The 18657-nt window shown below is 48.2% G+C and overlaps 1 protein-coding gene across 3 annotated transcripts in view; it reads right to left on the bottom strand.

Annotated features, from left to right (window-relative positions):
- Nucleotides 1-405: 405 nt before the first annotated feature.
- The window catches only part of LOC142463374 (uromodulin-like), a 41372-nt gene continuing 23120 nt past the window's right edge, over nt 406-18657 (bottom strand). The window contains exons 13-18 of one of the 3 annotated variants that reach the window (XM_075566032.1): nt 15830-15993; nt 9264-9509; nt 6252-6414; nt 3587-3668; nt 2460-2489; nt 406-983 (exon numbers count right to left, since the gene is read on the bottom strand). In XM_075566032.1, the coding sequence (XP_075422147.1) occupies nt 904-983; nt 2460-2489; nt 3587-3668; nt 6252-6414; nt 9264-9509; nt 15830-15993 (765 nt within the window). In that variant the 3' untranslated portion in view covers nt 406-903. Of the gene's footprint in view, nt 984-2459; nt 2490-3586; nt 3669-4723; nt 4827-6251; nt 6415-9263; nt 9510-15829; nt 15994-18657 lie in introns of all 3 variants that reach the window. The other 2 variants (XR_012787426.1, XR_012787425.1) reach the window with 2 other exon arrangements.

Genomic DNA, 18657 nt, shown 5'->3' with positions numbered 1-18657 from the left:
ACTTCTGTCTGTTTTCTTAATGAGGAGTTCAATACCCAGGTTTGACTAAGTGAGTTACGATAAAGATTTGTGCATTACTCTGAAAAGTACCACTCCCCTTCCCCCTCTCCTGCATCCACCCCCCCCCCATCGCCCCTCCCGCCTCCCCCCCCGCAAACCTCGCCCCTTCCCAACTGTTCTTTCTTTTCTATATCTTTCCCACTTTCTGTTTTTGGAAAAAGCCATGCAGCTTTCAATATAGAAAGAGTTTAAAAAGAAAAAAGGTTAGATTTTTCGTGTGTACATAACATTTTATATATTTATTGAAGCAAATCATGGAGTTACCAGTAAATACATTTTTTTTTTTACTGTAGTTTAGTATACAGGTTACAGAGCAACAAGTTGAAATAGTCTTAATTGAGCATGCTGGTTTTGTAAAGTTTAAATATCATTGGCAAATGACTTGGAATGCAGCAAAACACATATACATGTTACATGTGAATAATATATCAGTAGCAATTTATGTTAAGTAGACATTCAGAATTATTGGAGCCAGCCACCAATAAGATAAATGATTTCTTATATGTATCCTCCATTTAAAGTACCCTTTATAGAGCAAGGGTGGCCAACTCCAGTCCTCAAGGGCTACCAATAGACCAGGTATTAGGAATATCCCTGCTTCAGCACAGGTGGCTCAATCAGTTGCTCAGTCAGATGGAGCCACTGATTGAGCCATCCGTGCTGAAGCAGGAATATCCTTAAAACCTGACCTGCTGATGGCTCTTGAGGACTGGCGCTGGTCACTCCTGTTATAAAACAGTCATGTAGTGAAAGAACACAGCATTGTAGGGGGCGAGATTACAAACCAGTCCCCTGCATTAGGAATACATTCTTTATACTTCAATGGGCCCGATTGCAGCACGGTTAATTACCCAAGATACAAAAGAAATGTCTTGCCAGGAATAAAACAGCCGGTGTCAGCAGGGCCATGGAAGCACGTGTCCCTAAATAAAGGAAAAACATATTATATTTCTCTTCTTGCCATTATTTTCTTGCTAAAATGTGATGATATAATTATGAGAATATCCAGTTTAGCCACAGGATGGCAGCTCCTCACTCTCACATAAACAGCATGTGACGCAGAAAGGGAGAAACATGAGATTTACACACTAGAGCAGTGATGGGCAACACGATATACTGCAGGGGCCACATGTGCCATCTAAAGGGCCGTATGTTAGAGGCTTCTCTCCACGCCGTTCACTCGGCTGCCTAATGCCGTTTTGCTGATGAATCCCATCCTGCTCCTCTTTGGCAATCTCGGAAATCTTTGTTCTGCGAACCCCTAATTAACAAATATTATTGGCAGACATCAGACTATTGCTAACAAACTGTTTGATCGATACCAGGAAGTATAGGATCCTCAGCTAGTGGGGGGAACCAAATGCTTAACAAGGCCCCAAACAGCACCTCAGTGTGTGCAGACATCCTGGGGGGTGGTGTATAGCTGGCAGTTATTGTGGGAGCTTCCAAAGCCACACACACCCTACTGCCTTTCTGCCGTGAATACAAAGCATTGTGGGCAGCAACTTTGGATGCTCCTGTTGTAATTGACAGCTCTAATCCCCACCTAAAGGGGCAGTTTGAGGCCTTAATAACTGCAAAATTCCAACACGGGGTCAGGAACTCACTATACTGCCTGGGATCTGCCATTACATATTTTTGGGGTTGAACCCCTTTGAGACACCTCGCAAACCCTTGGGGGTGCCGAAACCCCCAATTGGCAATCGCTGGACTAAAGTGTCAGAGTGTCGCAGCTAAAATCGAGATGACAGACAAATTCTCTTGCGAGTGCGAGAAGACACAGAAACATTCAGAAGCCGGGAAGGGAGAGGGACTGATCACTGGTGTAACAACTGATGTTGTTTTCTATTATGATAAAAACTACTCATTTCATATTAACTACCCTAAAACCCTAGGAAAGTATGTAGTTTGATATCTCCACAGTGCTCTAGTGAAAAAAAAAATAGGTAAAAGTTATCATGTAATGAGACTTATTAAATGATCAGCAAATGATCAGCAAATATATACACTGTATATTTTTTAAATCAAATAGCACATGCTTTGAAAAAAGAAAAAAAAATACAAATACTCTACTAGGGTCAATGTAAATACACCACTGGAATTATATAAATAAAACATATTAAAAAATGAGCGTGATGCAAAGAAAGAAGTAGTTACTAATTCCAAGGGATGCTAGTACAGTCTCACTGATACATTGGTTTAAGTAACTTAATTACCATTTCCTTAGTCAAACGGCTTTAAAGAATCTGTAGGCTACTTCGAAAAGAGACAGCGATGCATAACATCTGATTCGCTCAACAATATAATTCTTATATATACAGTACATTATAAGATCTGGTGGCATTGTTTGGGCCACTTATGAACCCTTCTCATTGTTTGTAATATCGATGATCACTTACCATCACTGCTTGGTGCCGGGGTGGTGTCGTCTGTAAGGACAAAAATAACTGGGGTCACAAATGGCACATTAGCCATCTATATGCTAATGATATATCTTCCATTCGGTATTTTTGTTAGTAGGTAATAAATGAGACTATTTACTGGCCATGTATGGTAAGCATATTTATAAGAGACATATCTTTGTCTACAGGTTTCTATAGCAATCTGGGACGTTTTTAAGAAGCCCTTGTGTGTGTCAATAAAGGGACCACCAGCCTCTTCATATTTTGGTTCTTGCTAGCAGTAGAGGCTTCCTCCTCAAATACCACAGGATGCATGCCACAAAGTGATTCCAAACTGTTTTCAGGGTCCCTTCCAATATTCATACTTCTTGTCCACCCAATGTACTTTTCTCAGTGTCACAGGAGAACAGGAAGAGACAAGGAAGCTAGGGGGTGAATACATGGGAGTAGATAATGCCGACTGTAGAAGGAACTGACTCTGGGGGCAGTAATTGCGATGGAACTTCAACTGTGTTGTGTATGTAGCAGACACTGTTACATGCCAACTGCACCCATACACCATATATCATCATAATTTCCCAGGTCCAAGTGTAGTTCTCTTGTCAAGGTAGCTGAAATTGGGTTAGGTGAGGTACATGAAGTAGGACGAGGACACAAGACTGGGACAGTATGTCCTAATTGTATTTCTTCTGTTTCACAATAGTGATGTGCCAATAATTATGTAGGAAAACAAACTAGTTTGGAAAAATTGATACAGTAATTAGTGGACTGTAAAGATAATGGGCTACTATAGTGACATACTATATTATAGGTCAGGATAACTAGGTTTTGCCCAATGGACTTGAATGTTTATCTCCCAACTATACAGCTATTGCCTTTAACACTAGGCTATAAACATACACTGTAAGCCACAACCTTCTGTTCAGTACTGGACAATCCACAATTTGCAGCGCTAAATATTAGTTTTCATTCCCAAATTGAGCTGGCGCAGTCTAACTGGTCTCTCTGCATAAGCCTCTATTTATGCTTTCTCATACTTTAACATCGCTGAGCCTCATCATTTCCCAAACTATGGCCATTTACTGGTATCCAGGACAACTCCCAGAAACACTTAGAGAAGTTACCTTGTCGGACTATGGGTCCCAAAGACAGAGTCATGTTGCGATTCCCAGTATCAGCAATGCGAGACGCCTTCCCGGTGCAAGACTAGAAAAGGCAAAATATCACAGAATATATATTAATGTATTGGATGATTAGGCAACGCGCATTAACATCTTATTCAGTACAGCTCCTTCAGAAGAATTAGAATACACTATTTGCATGTAATCATTGCTAAGATCTACTTGTTTGCAAAGCTACTTATCTGGTAACAAAGCTATAATACTTTAAAATATTGCATTGGCGTGATGTAAACATACAAATCTGGAAAGGGGACACTAACCATAAACTTTGACATTTTAATAGAAATTAAATGACAATTATCTCAAGCTCTATACAGTATTTTCCATGTTTTTTAAAAGAAATGTGATAAGATTGAAAAGGCTCTTTGTCATTTAGTCAAGCGCCGGTATCTCAGTGTGTGGGCGCTGCCCTCGTGCTAAAAGGGGGTTCTGTGCTGTCAGCTGGCGATTGGACAGCTAGGAAAAGTGGTAGAAGTGTATTGGATAGAGGTTATGTGTTGTCAAGTTGCCATTTGCCAGGTAAACGCTTCACGTGGGTCAGCGGGCCAGTTGTCTGTTGTTTGGGTGGTTATATAAAGGGGGTTATTATGATAAACAGGTAATTCTTAATCGTAAAATCAATTGAGCACCCTCCTTCTTCCCAGTAATCTTTATTTTTCTCTTTATAGGTTTGGTGTTAAGAGATATCGTGCTACCAGCTATTGTATTTATTTATTAAATACAAACAAGTTGTTGCAGAATTACAGCTAAACGTGAGTGTGGTTAATTTGGATTCATGGGCTTAAGCAAATAGGGTTTCATGTTATAAAATTGGCTGAGGGGAAGAGCTCGGAGATGATTAGAATGTTGGGTTCCTTTATCCCTTATTGCTGGGAGGCAAGGGATATTGCATTGGTTAATTAAAATGTTGTTTGTTATGATGAGTTAATAAAGTAACGCTGTAGCATTTGCAACCTAAAATGAAACAAAGTGCGTTGTATCTTACAAAACAAAATCTTGTCACTCTAGAATAAAATAATGAATACTGTATCTAATGTTACAAAAAATGCAGTGACCCGGCGCTAAAAGTGACAACAATACCCCAGTCCAATGATCAATCTATTTGGATAGGGAAAGTTCTTATAATGTTCCAGTTGAGAACGAAGTGATGATTCAATTTCTGGCTGTTGCTTCAGAACTCCTCCTATAGTGCAATAGACAAAGGGAGAAAGACCATTGCGCAGCCACAAGTACCAATATACGACTCCAAAAAGGATTTAAAATAATAAGCTTACAAAAATATTGTGTCAATGTTCTTTTGAGAGAATCTGTGCTTTAACCAGCTTCTTTTCCCGGACTTCACAAGTCCCACGTGCTGTCAGTCATACGTCTGCTCACTCTTCTGTTAACTCATAGCGTTATCACTCAAAAGTGATCCCAGTGGGTTCCCAGAAAGGAAATGACATGGCAGATTGATAAAAATTTTAATGACAATAAAAATGATAAAAACAGCGAAAGGCTTACTCACATAGGCCAGGCTGTAACAAGACAACTGACAACGTGCCGTCCGCAGCTTGATATGGTCAGGGGTAGTGATCTCTGGGATGATCGTGCTCTCACAACTCTCAGATCCAGAGACTGTCGTCTGACTTTGCGCAACTGCCTGACGTCACTCCCCTTTCCTGGTTCTCGGGTGCTCCTGCAGCTCGTTGTGATGAGCACTGCACTAGTCATGCTCTCTCTGCTCTCAACTCTGGAGACTGCCGCCTGTCTCCGAGCAACCCAATGACGTCACGCGGTGGCGCCCCCTCTGATCTCCCTGCCGTTGCCGGACGTTTCAGTTTCAACTCCTCCCTCTCCAAACGCGTTTCGTGAATCAATGTGGTCACTTCATCAGTGGTGAGGGGGAGTTACTACCTACTGATGTATATATACCCCAGTGATAACTCTGGGAGGGGGCACGCACTTTCTGCCTGCTCTGCCCACTTCAGGAACATTATAAGAACTTTCCCTATCCAAATAGATTGATCATTGGACTGGGGTATTGTTGTCACTTTTAGCGCCGGGTCACTGCATTTTTTGTAATATTGTCTGTAAACGAATTTGTGAGTCATTTGTTAGGCAGGGACCCTATGGCAGCTTTCACTTAGCTATAAATAAATTAATATTCACTTATTGTAATCACACAATTAATGTCTTAGCGCTGAGCTATAGGGTTTATTTATTATTCATTCACTGTATCTAATGTACGGCATAATCTGGAATATACAAAAGCAATTGCCCGACGCGTTTCTCCGTACAAAGTGGACTTTGTCAAGGTCTGCCAATGACAAAACCCACTTCGTAGGGAGAAATGTGTTAGCTATTGCTTTTGTATCTTCCAGATTGTGCAAAAAATGAAGTATTCTGCTTTTATTTTAGAGTTCCAAGATTTTTTTCTTGCTTACTTTTTAGCTGCCCATGCTTTTTTTTTATCTCGGGAGAGTTTTTCCGTGAGCACTGAGTTGTGCGCTTCTGGTGCGTTCCACTTTTTCTTTTTTTTGTATTGTATCTTTTTTTATGAGTCTGATGGGAATGGGCAAATTGACATGAGCATCACTGCAGTGGGTAACACCGCTCACATACTTACAGGTTTGCATGTTTCCGTTGTGGTGTCACAAATTTGAAGTTCACAATGCAAGTAGGCAAGGTTATATTGCTTAACATATTCGAACAGCTGAACAGAAAATCGTCCATTTCTTGAGACGCCATTTTCAGCCACGTTGATGGTTGAGTTCTGTTTGGCGGGGCAACTGTGAAAACAAGAGAACCTCTCTGAGAACAAGAAGGAAATCCAAAAATGGAGAAAAGTGGAACATAGCGTAAACAGAACTGGGGCGATGCAGCAGAGATCCGATTAAAACGTATTAATTAGATGGTTGACAACATGGCTGCCGGCATGAAAACAAGGTATCTTATACTATATTAGTGAAAGCACTGTATGCCTGCCTGCATGCATGCATGCCAGCCTGCCTGCCTGCTGGATGTCCGGTGTCCCTAGGGGAAATCTCATTGGTCCATTGGGCCGCCCCCGCACACCTCTCATTGGCCTGAGGCGGAGTGACGGCCCAAAGGACACACAGGGACACAAACACACACACAGGGACACACACACACACAGGGACACACACACACACACACACAGGGGGACACACAGGGGGACACACACACACAGGGACACACACACACAGGGACACACACACACACACAGGGACACAAACACACACACAGGGACACACACACACAGGGACACACACACACACACACACAGGGACACACACACACACACACACACACACAGTAGGGGGGGTGTACATTAGCAGCATAACCCGGGGGGGGGGGGGCTCACATACCCGCCGGAGCCTCCGCCTCTTCCTCCCCGAAATCAGCCTCCACACCCGCGCGCAACTCCTCCTCTCCCCGTGTCTCCCGCGCTTTCAAACCCCCCCCCCGGCGCCGCTACAGTCAGCGGAGGAGCGAGTGCCCGGGACACAGCGGGGGAGCGGCAACAACAAGCTGCCTCCCGCCTCAGTTCCACGTGGGAGCGGCCGGACGGGTGAGTGAGCGGCCTTCACCCACCCCTCACCCCCCTTCAAATCACCTCCCCTCCACCCCCCCCCCCCCCCGGCGCCGCTACAGTCAGCGGAGCGAGCGAGCGCCCGGGACACAGCGGGGGAGCGGCCACAACAAGCTGCCTCCCGCCTCAGATATACGTGGGAGCGGCCGGACGGGTGAGGGAGCTGCCGGACGTATGAGTGAGCGGCCGGACGGGTGAGGGAGCGGCCTTCACCTCCCCTCACCCCCCTTCACCTCCCCTCACCTCCCCTCACCCCCCTTCACCTCACCTCCCCTCACTCCACTTCCCTTCCCTTCCACCTCCCTCCACCCCCCTTCACCTCCCCTCCACCCCCCCTTCACCTCCCCTCCACCCCCCTTCACCTCCCCTTCACCCCCCCCCCCACCTCCCCTTCACCCCCCCCCCCCCACCTCCCCTTCACCCCCCCACCTCCCCTTCACCCCCCACCTCCCCTTCACCCCCCCCTTCACCTCCCCTCCACCCCCCCTTCACCTCCCCTTCACCCCCCCTTCACCTCCCCTCCACCCCCCCCCTTCACCTCCCCTCCACCCCCCCCTTCACCTCCCCTCCACCCCCCCCTTCACCTCCCCTCCACCCCCCCCTTCACCTCCCCTCCACCCCCCCCCCCTTCACCTCCCCTCCACCCCCCCCCCCTTCACCTCCCCTCCACCCCCCCCTTCACCTCCCCTCCACCCCCACCCTTCACCTCCCCTCCACCCCCACCCTTCACCTCCCCTCCACCCCCACCTTCACCCCCCCTCCACCCCCACCCCACCCCACCACACACCCCACCCCACCACACACATGTATACACACACACACGTATACACACACACACACACACATGTGTATACACACACATGTGTATACACACATACACATGTATACACACACACACACGTATACACACACACACACGTATACACACACACACACATGTGTATACACACACATGTGTATACACACACAAACATGTGTACACACACACACAAATGTACACACACACACACACACACACACATACAATGTATACACACAAACATGTATACACACACACAAACATGTATACACGTGTATACACACATGTGTATACACACATGTGTATACACACACACACGTATACACACACACAATATATACATACACACAATGTATACACACACATGTGTATACACACACGTGTATACACACACACACGTGTATACACACACACGTGTATACACACACGTGTATACACACACATGTGTATACACACACATACGTGTATACACACACACGTGTATACACACACACGTGTATACACATACACACACGTGTATACACACACACGTACACATACACACACACACACATGTATACACACACACACATACAATGTATACACACACACACCCCAGCACCACCACATCAGCACACCGGTATCCCATGCCCCCCCAGCACACTGGCATTCTCGGCTCCCCACCATTCCCAGCCCCCATCAACACCATCAGCACCCACACATCTCCACCTTTGCACCTCCCCCATCGGCACACCCACATCCGCACCCCCACATCAGCACCAAACCCTCCCAAATCAGCACACCAATACAATCACCATCAGTACAGCCACAGCAGCACTACCACCGCACATGGGCCGCGTGGACCACTCCCCACCCAAATGCCACACCCACACCACAAACATCCCGGGCAACGCCGGGGCTCTCAGCTAGTTCCATATAATATTTACTGTGAGTCTTATCTTTTAATAGAATATATTGTGGTGAAGAAGATCAAAGTCAACAGCTAACAGGGAAAGATCTGTTGAAAGGGAATCTCACTGTGGACCAAGATTTACAGACACAATGTTAATCTCCAATGTATTCATTCTTTCAGAGATTCTTAAACCTATATTCTGTATTACTATCCTTTGTTTTGTTGTTTTGACATGATATTATCATGATATCATACCATTTTCCTTCAGTTTTGAAATGTACTTTGCCTTTACACCATTATAAAATGTGTGCTTATCTACCATCCATGGCCTTACCTGTCTTTGATGATATAATATTTTCTAATGTCCGAAGCGCTGCTTGAAGGCGTAGCATAGCAGTTTGACATCACCAAAATGTACTGAGAGGCGTCTCCTCCATCAAGAATTACTCCAATGTACAATGTTGTTTTGGCTGTCATTTGAGCTACCGATCCCTCATATGGTATAAAGTAGCTCTCATCTCGGTAGAAAGCCATACGTGCCACAAACAGTCCGGTGCCTTCAATGGTGATATTTACTGATCTGTAACATCAATTAAAGTTTAAACTGTGTGGTCACATATCGTTCACAAAACAATTATTCAACAATATAAAAAAATATATATTTAATCCTGTCACAGAATTTTAATTATCTAGTTAAAACCAGGTAAGATGTAAAAAAAGATATATTAGATATACTAATAAATGAGTGATACAATATGTACAGTTTTACTATATACTGTATTTATCTTACAACTTGGTGAACTTAAAGTGATTTGTTACCGGCGCTAACCACACCCAATCTGTGATAAAATAGTGCACAAAATTAAAATTCAAAATAAAATGTGTCAAGGTGATCACTGATCAAATTCTCAACCTTCCAGGAATGTGTACAGATTCCTTTCAATAGTAGCTTGTCCGGGATGGGAAGGGAGCGAAGATAGCAGGGATACACCATGAAAAATAAAAAATAAATGCATACAATAGTGTAATAAGTTCTTTTCAATCTGGATAAAACATGTATGTCTTGGCTCTATAGCAATGCCTACTTACAGCAGGTCAAAAGGTAAAAAGCATTGATCTACACAGCAGGTAGAAAGGTGTCAGGACACTTTTCTACCTGCTGTGTAGATCAATGCTTTTTACCTTTTGACCTGCTGTAAGTAGGCATTGCTATAGAGCCAAGACATACATGTTTTATCTTACAACTTGACAACACCAATTACATACTGCACTGGACATTTTTTTCTTGAAGATTAAAGTAAGAGAAAAGAAAATTCAGACTCCCATCCATTTCTCACCTACGTTTTTAGTATACCACAAATCTTATTATATATTAGTGAAAGCACTGTATGCCTGTCTGCAGCTTCCTGTGTCCCTAGGGGAAATCTCATTGGTCCCTCGGCCTGCCCGCCCCCGCACCTCTCATTGGCCTGAGGCGGAGTGACGACACACACACACACACACACACTCTCTCTCCCCCGTCAGTTGGACCGCAGCTCACCTTCCACACACACACCCCCCCCTCCTCTCCCGGTGCCCCTCCTCTCCCGGTGCCCCTCACTCTCTCCCCCCTCCCCACCTCACCCAAATCCCCACGCTCCGCAACATCCCCAGCCGCACCATCACCCTCACCGTGCGCCGCTGCCGGAGGAAGCGCGGCCCTCCTGCTCAGCAGCAAACTCCAGGCTCCTCCCCAGCGCGGCCCGGTTCTCCTGCACTCCCCCTCATGTGCGCCGCTCCCGGAGAGGGGAAGCGCGGCCCGGGTCTCCTGCACTCCCCCTCACATGCGCTGCTACCGGAGAGGGGAAGCGCGGCCCGGGCCTCCTGCACTCCCCCTCATGTACGCCGCTCCCGGAGAGGGGAATCGCGGCCCGGGCTTCCTGCACTCCCCCTCACGTGTGAGGCTCCCAGAGAGGGGAAGCGCGGCCCGGGCCTCCTGCTCTCCCCCTCACGTGCGCCGCTACCGGAGAGGGGAAGCGCGGCCGGGGCCTCCTGCACTCCCCCTCACGTGCGCCGCTCCCGGAGAGGGGAAGCGCGGCCCGGGCCTCCTGCTCTCCCCCTCACGCGCGCCGCTCCCGGAGAGGGGAAGCACGGCCCGGGCCTCTTGCACTTCCCCTCACGAGCGCCGTTACCGGAGAGGGGAAGCGCGGCCGGGGCCTCCTGCACTTCCCCTCACATGCGCCGCTCCCGGAGAGGGGAAGCACGGCCCGGGCCTCCTGCTCTCCCCCTCACGTGCGCCGCTCCCAGAGAGGGGAAGCGCGGTCTGGGCCTCCTGCTCTCCCCCTCACGTGCGCCGCTCCCGGAGAGGGGAAGCGTGGCCCGGGCCTCCTGCTCTCCCCCTCACGTGCGCCGCTCCCGGAGAGGGGAAGCGCGGCCCTCCTGCTCAGCAGCAAACTCCAGGCTCCTCCCCCTTGTGGCGCAGCCCGGGTCTCCTGCAATCCCCCTCACGTGCGCCGGCTCCCGGATGGAGGGGAAGCGCGGCGCGGGCCTCCTCCTCACGTGCCCCGGCTCCCAGATGGAGGGTAAGAGCGGCGCGGGTCTCCTGCCACTCTTGCCCCCCCCCACCACCAGCTTCCCGAACTCACCTCCTGCCCCAGCCAGATGCCACGGGGTCAAGGTAAGTCACCCACCGTCTCCCACCCACGCACTGTCACCCAGTCACACACCCACCCAGTCACCCACACACCCACCCAGTTACTTTCACCCAGTCACCCACACACCCACCCAGTTACTTTCACCCAGTCACCCACTTTCACCCAGTCACCCAGTCACCCACCCACTCAGTCACCCACCCAGTCACCCACCCACTCGCTCAGTCACCCACTCAGTCACCCACCCACCCACCCACTCAGTCACCCACCCACTCAGTCACCCACTCACTCAGCCACCCACCCACCCACCCAGTCACCCACCCACCCACTCACTTAGTCACCCACCCACTCACTTAGTCACCCACCCACTCACTCAGTCACCCACCCACTCACTTAGTCACCCACCCACTCAGTCACCCACCCACTCACTCAGTCACCCACCCACACACCCACCCACCCAGTCACCCACACACCCACCCACACACCCACCCAGTCACTTTCACCCAGTCACCCACTAGTCACCCACCCACTCACTTAGTCACCCACCCACTCACTCAGTCACCCACCCACTCACTTAGTCACCCACCCACTCAGTCACCCACCCACTCACTCAGTCACCCACCCACCCACACACCCACCCACCCAGTCACCCACCCACCCACTCAGTCACCCACCCACTCAGTCACCCACCCAGTCACTCAGTCACCCAGTCACTCAGTCACCCATTCAGTCAGTCACCCAGTCACCCACCCATTCAGTCAGTCACCCAGTCACCCACCCAGTCAGTCACCCACTCACCCACCCAGTCAGTCACCCACTCACCCACCCAGTCAGTCACCCACCCACCCACTCACCCACCCAGTAAGTCTCCCACTCACCCACCCAGTCAGTCTCCCACTCACCCACCCAGTCAGTCTCCCACTCACCCACCCAGTCAGTCTCCCACTCACCCACCCAGTCAGTCTCCCACTCACCCACCCAGTCAGTCTCCCACCCAGTCAGTCTCCCACCCCAGTCAGTCTCCCACCCAGTCAGTCTCCCACCCAGTCAGTCTCCCACCCAGTCAGTCTCCCACCCAGTCAGTCTCCCACCCTGTCAGTCTCCCACCCAGTCAGTCTCCCACCCAGTCTCCCACCCAGTCTCCCACCCAGACTCCCACCCAGTCTCCCACTCAGTCTCCCACTCACCCACCCATTCAGTTTCCCACTCACCCACCCAGTCAGTTTCCCACTCACCCACCCATTCAGTTTCCCACTCACCCACCCAGTCAGTTTCCCACTCACCCACCCATTCGGTCTCCCACTCACCCACCCATTCAGTCTCCCACTCACCCACCCATTCAGTCTCCCACTCACCCACCCATTCAGTCTCCCACTCACCCACCCATTCAGTCTCCCACTCACCCACCCATTCAGTCTCCCACTCACCCACCCATTCAGTCTCCCACTCACCCACCCATTCAGTCTCCCACTCACCCACCCATTCAGTCTCCCACTCACCCACCCATTCAGTCTCCCACTCACCCACCCATTCAGTCTCCCACTCACCCACCCATTCAGTCTCCCACTCACCCACCCATTCAGTCTCCCACTCACCCACCCATTCAGTCTCCCACTCACCCACCCATTCAGTCTCCCACTCACCCACCCATTCAGTCTCCCACTCACCCACCCATTCAGTCTCCCACTCACCCATCCATTCAGTCTCCCACTCACCCACCCATTCAGTCTCCCACTCACCCATCCATTCAGTCTCCCACTCACCCACCCATTCAGTCTCCCACTCACCCACCCAGTCTCACCCAAAACCACCCACCCAGTCACTGACCCCACCCACCCACTCACCGACCCCACCTACCCACTCACTGACCCACCCAGTCACCGACCCTGAAAAAGTCACCCAGTCACAGACCCACCCACCGACCCAAAGTCACCCACCCACCGACCCAAAGTCACCCACCCAGCCACCAACCCAAAGTCACCCACCCACCGACCCAAACTCACCCACCCACCGACCCAAAGTCACCCACCCACCCACCAACCCAAAGTCACCCACCCACCCACCGACCCAAATTCATCCACCCACCGACCCAAAGTCATCCACCCACCGACCCAAGTCACCCACCCACCGACCCAAGTCACCCACCCAACCACCGACCCAAAGTCACCCACCGACCCAAAGTCACCCACCCACCGGCCCAAAGTCAAACCGACCCAAAGTCACCCACCCACCGACCCAAAGTCACCCACCCACCGACCCAAAGTCAAACCGACCCAAAGTCACCCACACACCGACCCAAAGTCACCCACCCACTGACCCAAAGTCACCCACCCACCGACCCAAAGTCAAACCGACCCAAATTCAAACCGACCCAAAGTCACCCACCCACCGACCCAAAGTCACCCACCCACTCAGTCACCAACCCACCCATCCACTCAGTCAAGTGTCACCCACCCACCCACACAGTCACCCACACACTCAGTCAACTCAGTCACCCACCTAGCTGTCAAGGGGGGGGAAGCCCAACCCTGTCATCCGCCCCCCCAAAATTACATCTCGGGCAACGCTGGGTCTCTCAGCTAGTTATACTATACAAATGATACTATTTAAACTGGTGATATTAGGATTCTGCAAGGAAATTTAAGTCCATTGTACTTTCTGTGGGATAGGGCCTCACTCGACACTTTCTCTGTTTGATAAATAACCCCCACTACTTGCTAGTGTGGGTACAAACAGTTAATAGACACTTCCAAATGCAGTCTGCTGTGAAAACGAAGAATGGGAGTTCTCACTGCTCTTGCTGGTTCTAAAAATGTTTTATTTTCAAGATGTATTACTTTGTGCCCATTCTTTATATCGTCAATATCCTCAATAGCTATATATTGAAGAAGCGTACATTGACATTTTAAAGAATAATTACAAGAATGCAACATCAACCCTTAGATTACATGAAGATAGAAGTAAGATCAGTAGGGTAATGCGACAAGTAGACACCATGTCACCAAAACTTTTTATTACAACACTTGAAAAATTGTTCAAGACATTAGATCGCGAAAAAAAAAGCAAAATCATATGTGAATATTTGTGTCACCAATGATTTGCAGGTGACATATTTATTTCTGCCACTAGTACAGAAGACTTCTAGCAACAAATTGAAGAATTCACCAAAGCAAGTAAGAATGTGGGTCTCCATATGAAACTCCGTAAGACCAAAGTGATGTTCAACAAATGCGTCAAGACTACAATGGTCAAAGTAAATTAATAGAACCAGAAGACATTGGAGACAATGTCTACCTTGGCCGGCAAATAACAATGGATGGGAACTTTTTGAATGAAATCAATAGGAGAAAGAAGATGGAATGGAATGTATTTTGAAGAAAGACAATATTTCAGAGGAACCTTCTACTGTGCCTCAGGAGGAAAGGTTTCGACCAGAGCATTCTGCTAAATAATAGCCCCTAGGTCCGAAAAATACAAATAAAATAGCCACCAGCAATGGTAGTCAGAGAATAAAAGTAATGTTGCAAGTCATAGTGACATTCCCCTTATTTACTGTTATTTTACTATCGCTTCCATGGTTTATGAAACAGTATTCTCCTGATGGTAAAAAACAAACAACATGGAGAATGTGGATAAAATCAGGATAATTGTGGGGTAAAAACACGATCGCTGTAGATTAATGCTTTAAACATTGTATTGTATTTAAGCTGCAGGTATTAGGTATATGGAGAGAAAAACAAACACTATTCAGGTGAATGTGCTTCCAAGCTTTATCAGGACTATGGCATGTCCATAACAAACTCCTAACGTGTACACTTTAAACAGATTGGAACACACCAGGATTACTTGAATGACACATGGAAATTGTCTCTTACGGTACATCAGGGGAGCACGAACTTTTTTCCCTGTACCCCCTGCCGGCAGTTCCCCTCTCTCCGCACCCCCCTCCCCCTCTTACCTTGGCTCCGGTTTCGGTGTCATGTGAGGTTTACAGAGGCCTTCCCCGCTCCCCCGGCACTTAATTTAAGTGCCTTCGAGAAGCGCGTGGGGCCTCTGTAAACCCTGCCCCTCCCCCCCGCAGACACCCTCATGCCCCCCCTGTGGGTCACGCCCCCCAGTTTTTCACACCGCTGCTGAACATTATTATTGTCCTTATTGTGAACAGTATACTGGTCAGTGTTCATTTTCTCACCCTCTTGGGGATAGTGAACAATAAGGGCTGTTAGTATTCAGTGAATGAAATGCAGAAGAGAAGCTTTACTGTACATACCTGGAGAAAGGCACCAAAGTTGTATCAAGACTGATTTGCATGTTCAGTGGGTACGCACAGGAATACTTTATACTGACAGCTCCATCTAGTTCTCCCTCGATTGTCACATTACTTTGCAGAGACAGGTAAATGGTGTTTCTGTAGAGGACATGTGTTTTGTTTTTCTATAGGATAAAATAAATAAAGTAATTAAACATTATTTACGTGCGGTAGATGCAAAACAGAGAGAGAGAAAAACACTGCATAGCACAGATCAACTAGTTATAAAAGTGGTTTAATCTAAGTAAAAAATGCACTCACAATGTATCAGATAAAATCGGGCATGTCACACTGCAATAGTGTATACGGGAGGCCATCAGTAAGCCTGCTCATCGTACCGGAGTGCAACCGGATCTGACGTCAGACGCCCAGTCTTTCGGTTATGCGACGGAACAGGGTCTGGAGACGGAGGTCTATCGGGAGCCGCGGGACAGTGAGCAGGCTTGCTGATGGCCTCCCGTATACACTATTGCAGTGTGACATGCCCGATTTTATCTGATACATTGTGAGTGCATTTTTTACTTAGATTAAACCACTTTTATACCTAGTTGATCTGTGCTATGCAGTGTTTTCCTCTCTCTCTGCATCTGGGGTTTGTTCATTCTGAGTACCGGGGCCACCTTGATGACTCCTAGACTGACACCCACCATGGATTGATTGCCTCAGCCTATACTGCTGTTTTAATTCTTACAGTCTGTAAGTAGACACTCTACAAGAGCCAAGATTTTGGAAGCTCATTGCCCATTGCATAATTCCTCTGCACTTAGATTTTCTGTGCTTTTGTGTTTCTCCCTTATGCTCCCCCTGGAATTCGTGTATCTATTGCAACATTTGGGACGAGTGAAGACTATTCCAACCAGAGGGTTTGATCAGGGGGTGACATTTGACCTTTTTTGTGTTATCTTTAACACTTAAGTCACTTATGTGTATTTTCTAGCACTTAATATCTGAATTTATATATCTACTATATATTTGTGAAATCACTGTATGTCTGCGTCCCAAGGGTCAATCGCATTGGACCTTGGCCCTGTCCCTCCGGCTCAGGCCATGCCCGCCCCCGCACACCTCTCATTGGCCTACGTCCAACACCAATGCCACACTGTCCCACCCCTCACTGACTCTCATTGGCCTGCGTCCAATGCCCGCCCCCGCACACCTCTCATTGGCCTGCGTCCCACCCCTCACTGACTCTCATTGGCCTGCGTCCAATGCCCGCCCCCGCACACCTCTCATTGGCCTGCGTCCCACCCCTCACTGACTCTCATTGGCCTGCGTCCAATGCCCGCCCCCGCACACCTCTCATTGGCCTGCGTCCAACACCAATGCCCTAATACAGTGTTTCCCAAATTGTGCGCCGCGGCTTGGCTAGAGGGGCGCCGCGATCAGGGCCGCCAGCAGCGGGAAACAAGGGCTGCTAGCTCATTTAAAAAAAAAAAAAACCTCTGAGGGGAAGCAGAGGAGCGGTCACGTGACCGCTCCCATCCAATGGGACTGCAGCCTGCCCGGCATTGCAACTTCAGTGCCCGGCTGTGTGTGTGTGTGTGTGTGTGTGTGTGTGTGTGTGTGTGTGTGTGTGTGTGTGTGTGTGTGTGTGTGTGTGTGTGTGTGTGTGTGTGTGTGTGTGTAAAACGGGCTGCAGGGTGTGTGTGTATATATGTATATATGTGTGGTGTGTGTGTGGTGTATATATATATATATATATATATATATATATATATATATATATATATATATATATGTATGTGGTGAGTGTGTGTGTGTGGTGTATATATATATATATATATATATATATATGTGTGTGTGTGTGTGTGTGTGTGGTGTATGTGTGGTGTGTGTATATATATATATATATGTATATATGTGTGGTGTGTGTGTATATATGTGTGGTGTGTGTGTATATATATATATATATATATATATATATTGTGACAGAAACCAGGGGATGGTAATAAATTCCGTATATAGGGCTCCCAGGATACTAGACAGTTTCTATCCTGTTTGGCCTGGGAGTGCAGCCTTATAATACATACACTCCATCCCACAGTTTGGCAAGCGCTGGAACTGAGGGATGAGAGATCCAGACCAGAGTTTGTCTGCTGCCTGATTTCTGTCACCTGTCATGCTAATTAGGAATCAGGTATGAAAGACTGATTTCCTGTTTGCTCTGGTCTCCCCACAAGAGCCAGGAGGCTGGAAGGCTGCTGAACTACAGAGGGGAGAAGCCTCTTCCCCAAACAGGTTCAATCTTTCTGTTCATTTGTGTAAGACTGCAAAAGTACCGTGTTTTGATGTTGGAAGTGGAAAAGCCACTTCCAACCCTGAGTCAGGGATATCTAAGTTAAGTTATCGCTCAGGTGAGCAGCTTTTGTTTTGATCTGTTTTCTGTTGTATGCACTGTGGCAGTCTCAGTGCCTGGGACTGAATAAACCAGGCATAGCCTGTTTAAAGGAACAGTACGTGACGCCTCATCATTTAACCTACCCTAAAAGACCGTGTTCTAAACAGTCCCGGACAAACGACGGAGCCCCGGAGTAAGCCGTTTGTCACATATGGTGGAGAATGCGGGCAGAGCACTAGGGGGTCTGCGGGTTGAAGAACTTTGAAAAAAAAAAAAAGTTTTTTTTCATCCTCTGCAAACAAGATGGAAGACGTGGTGGGTGCGCTGGTACGCAATGTCGCTGCCCAGAAAGACGTGAATGAAACCCAGCAACAGCTGTTAATAGCCCAGCAAGAAACTAATGCAAACCAGCAGCAGACGAATGCAGCCCAGCAACAGCTGCTAATAGCCC

The sequence above is a fragment of the Ascaphus truei genome, chromosome 11 (genome assembly GCF_040206685.1).
Source record: "Ascaphus truei isolate aAscTru1 chromosome 11, aAscTru1.hap1, whole genome shotgun sequence".
Lineage (NCBI taxonomy): Eukaryota > Metazoa > Chordata > Amphibia > Anura > Ascaphidae > Ascaphus > Ascaphus truei.
Note: the sequence above shows the minus strand (reverse complement) of the source record. Positions and strands in the feature narration are given on the sequence as shown.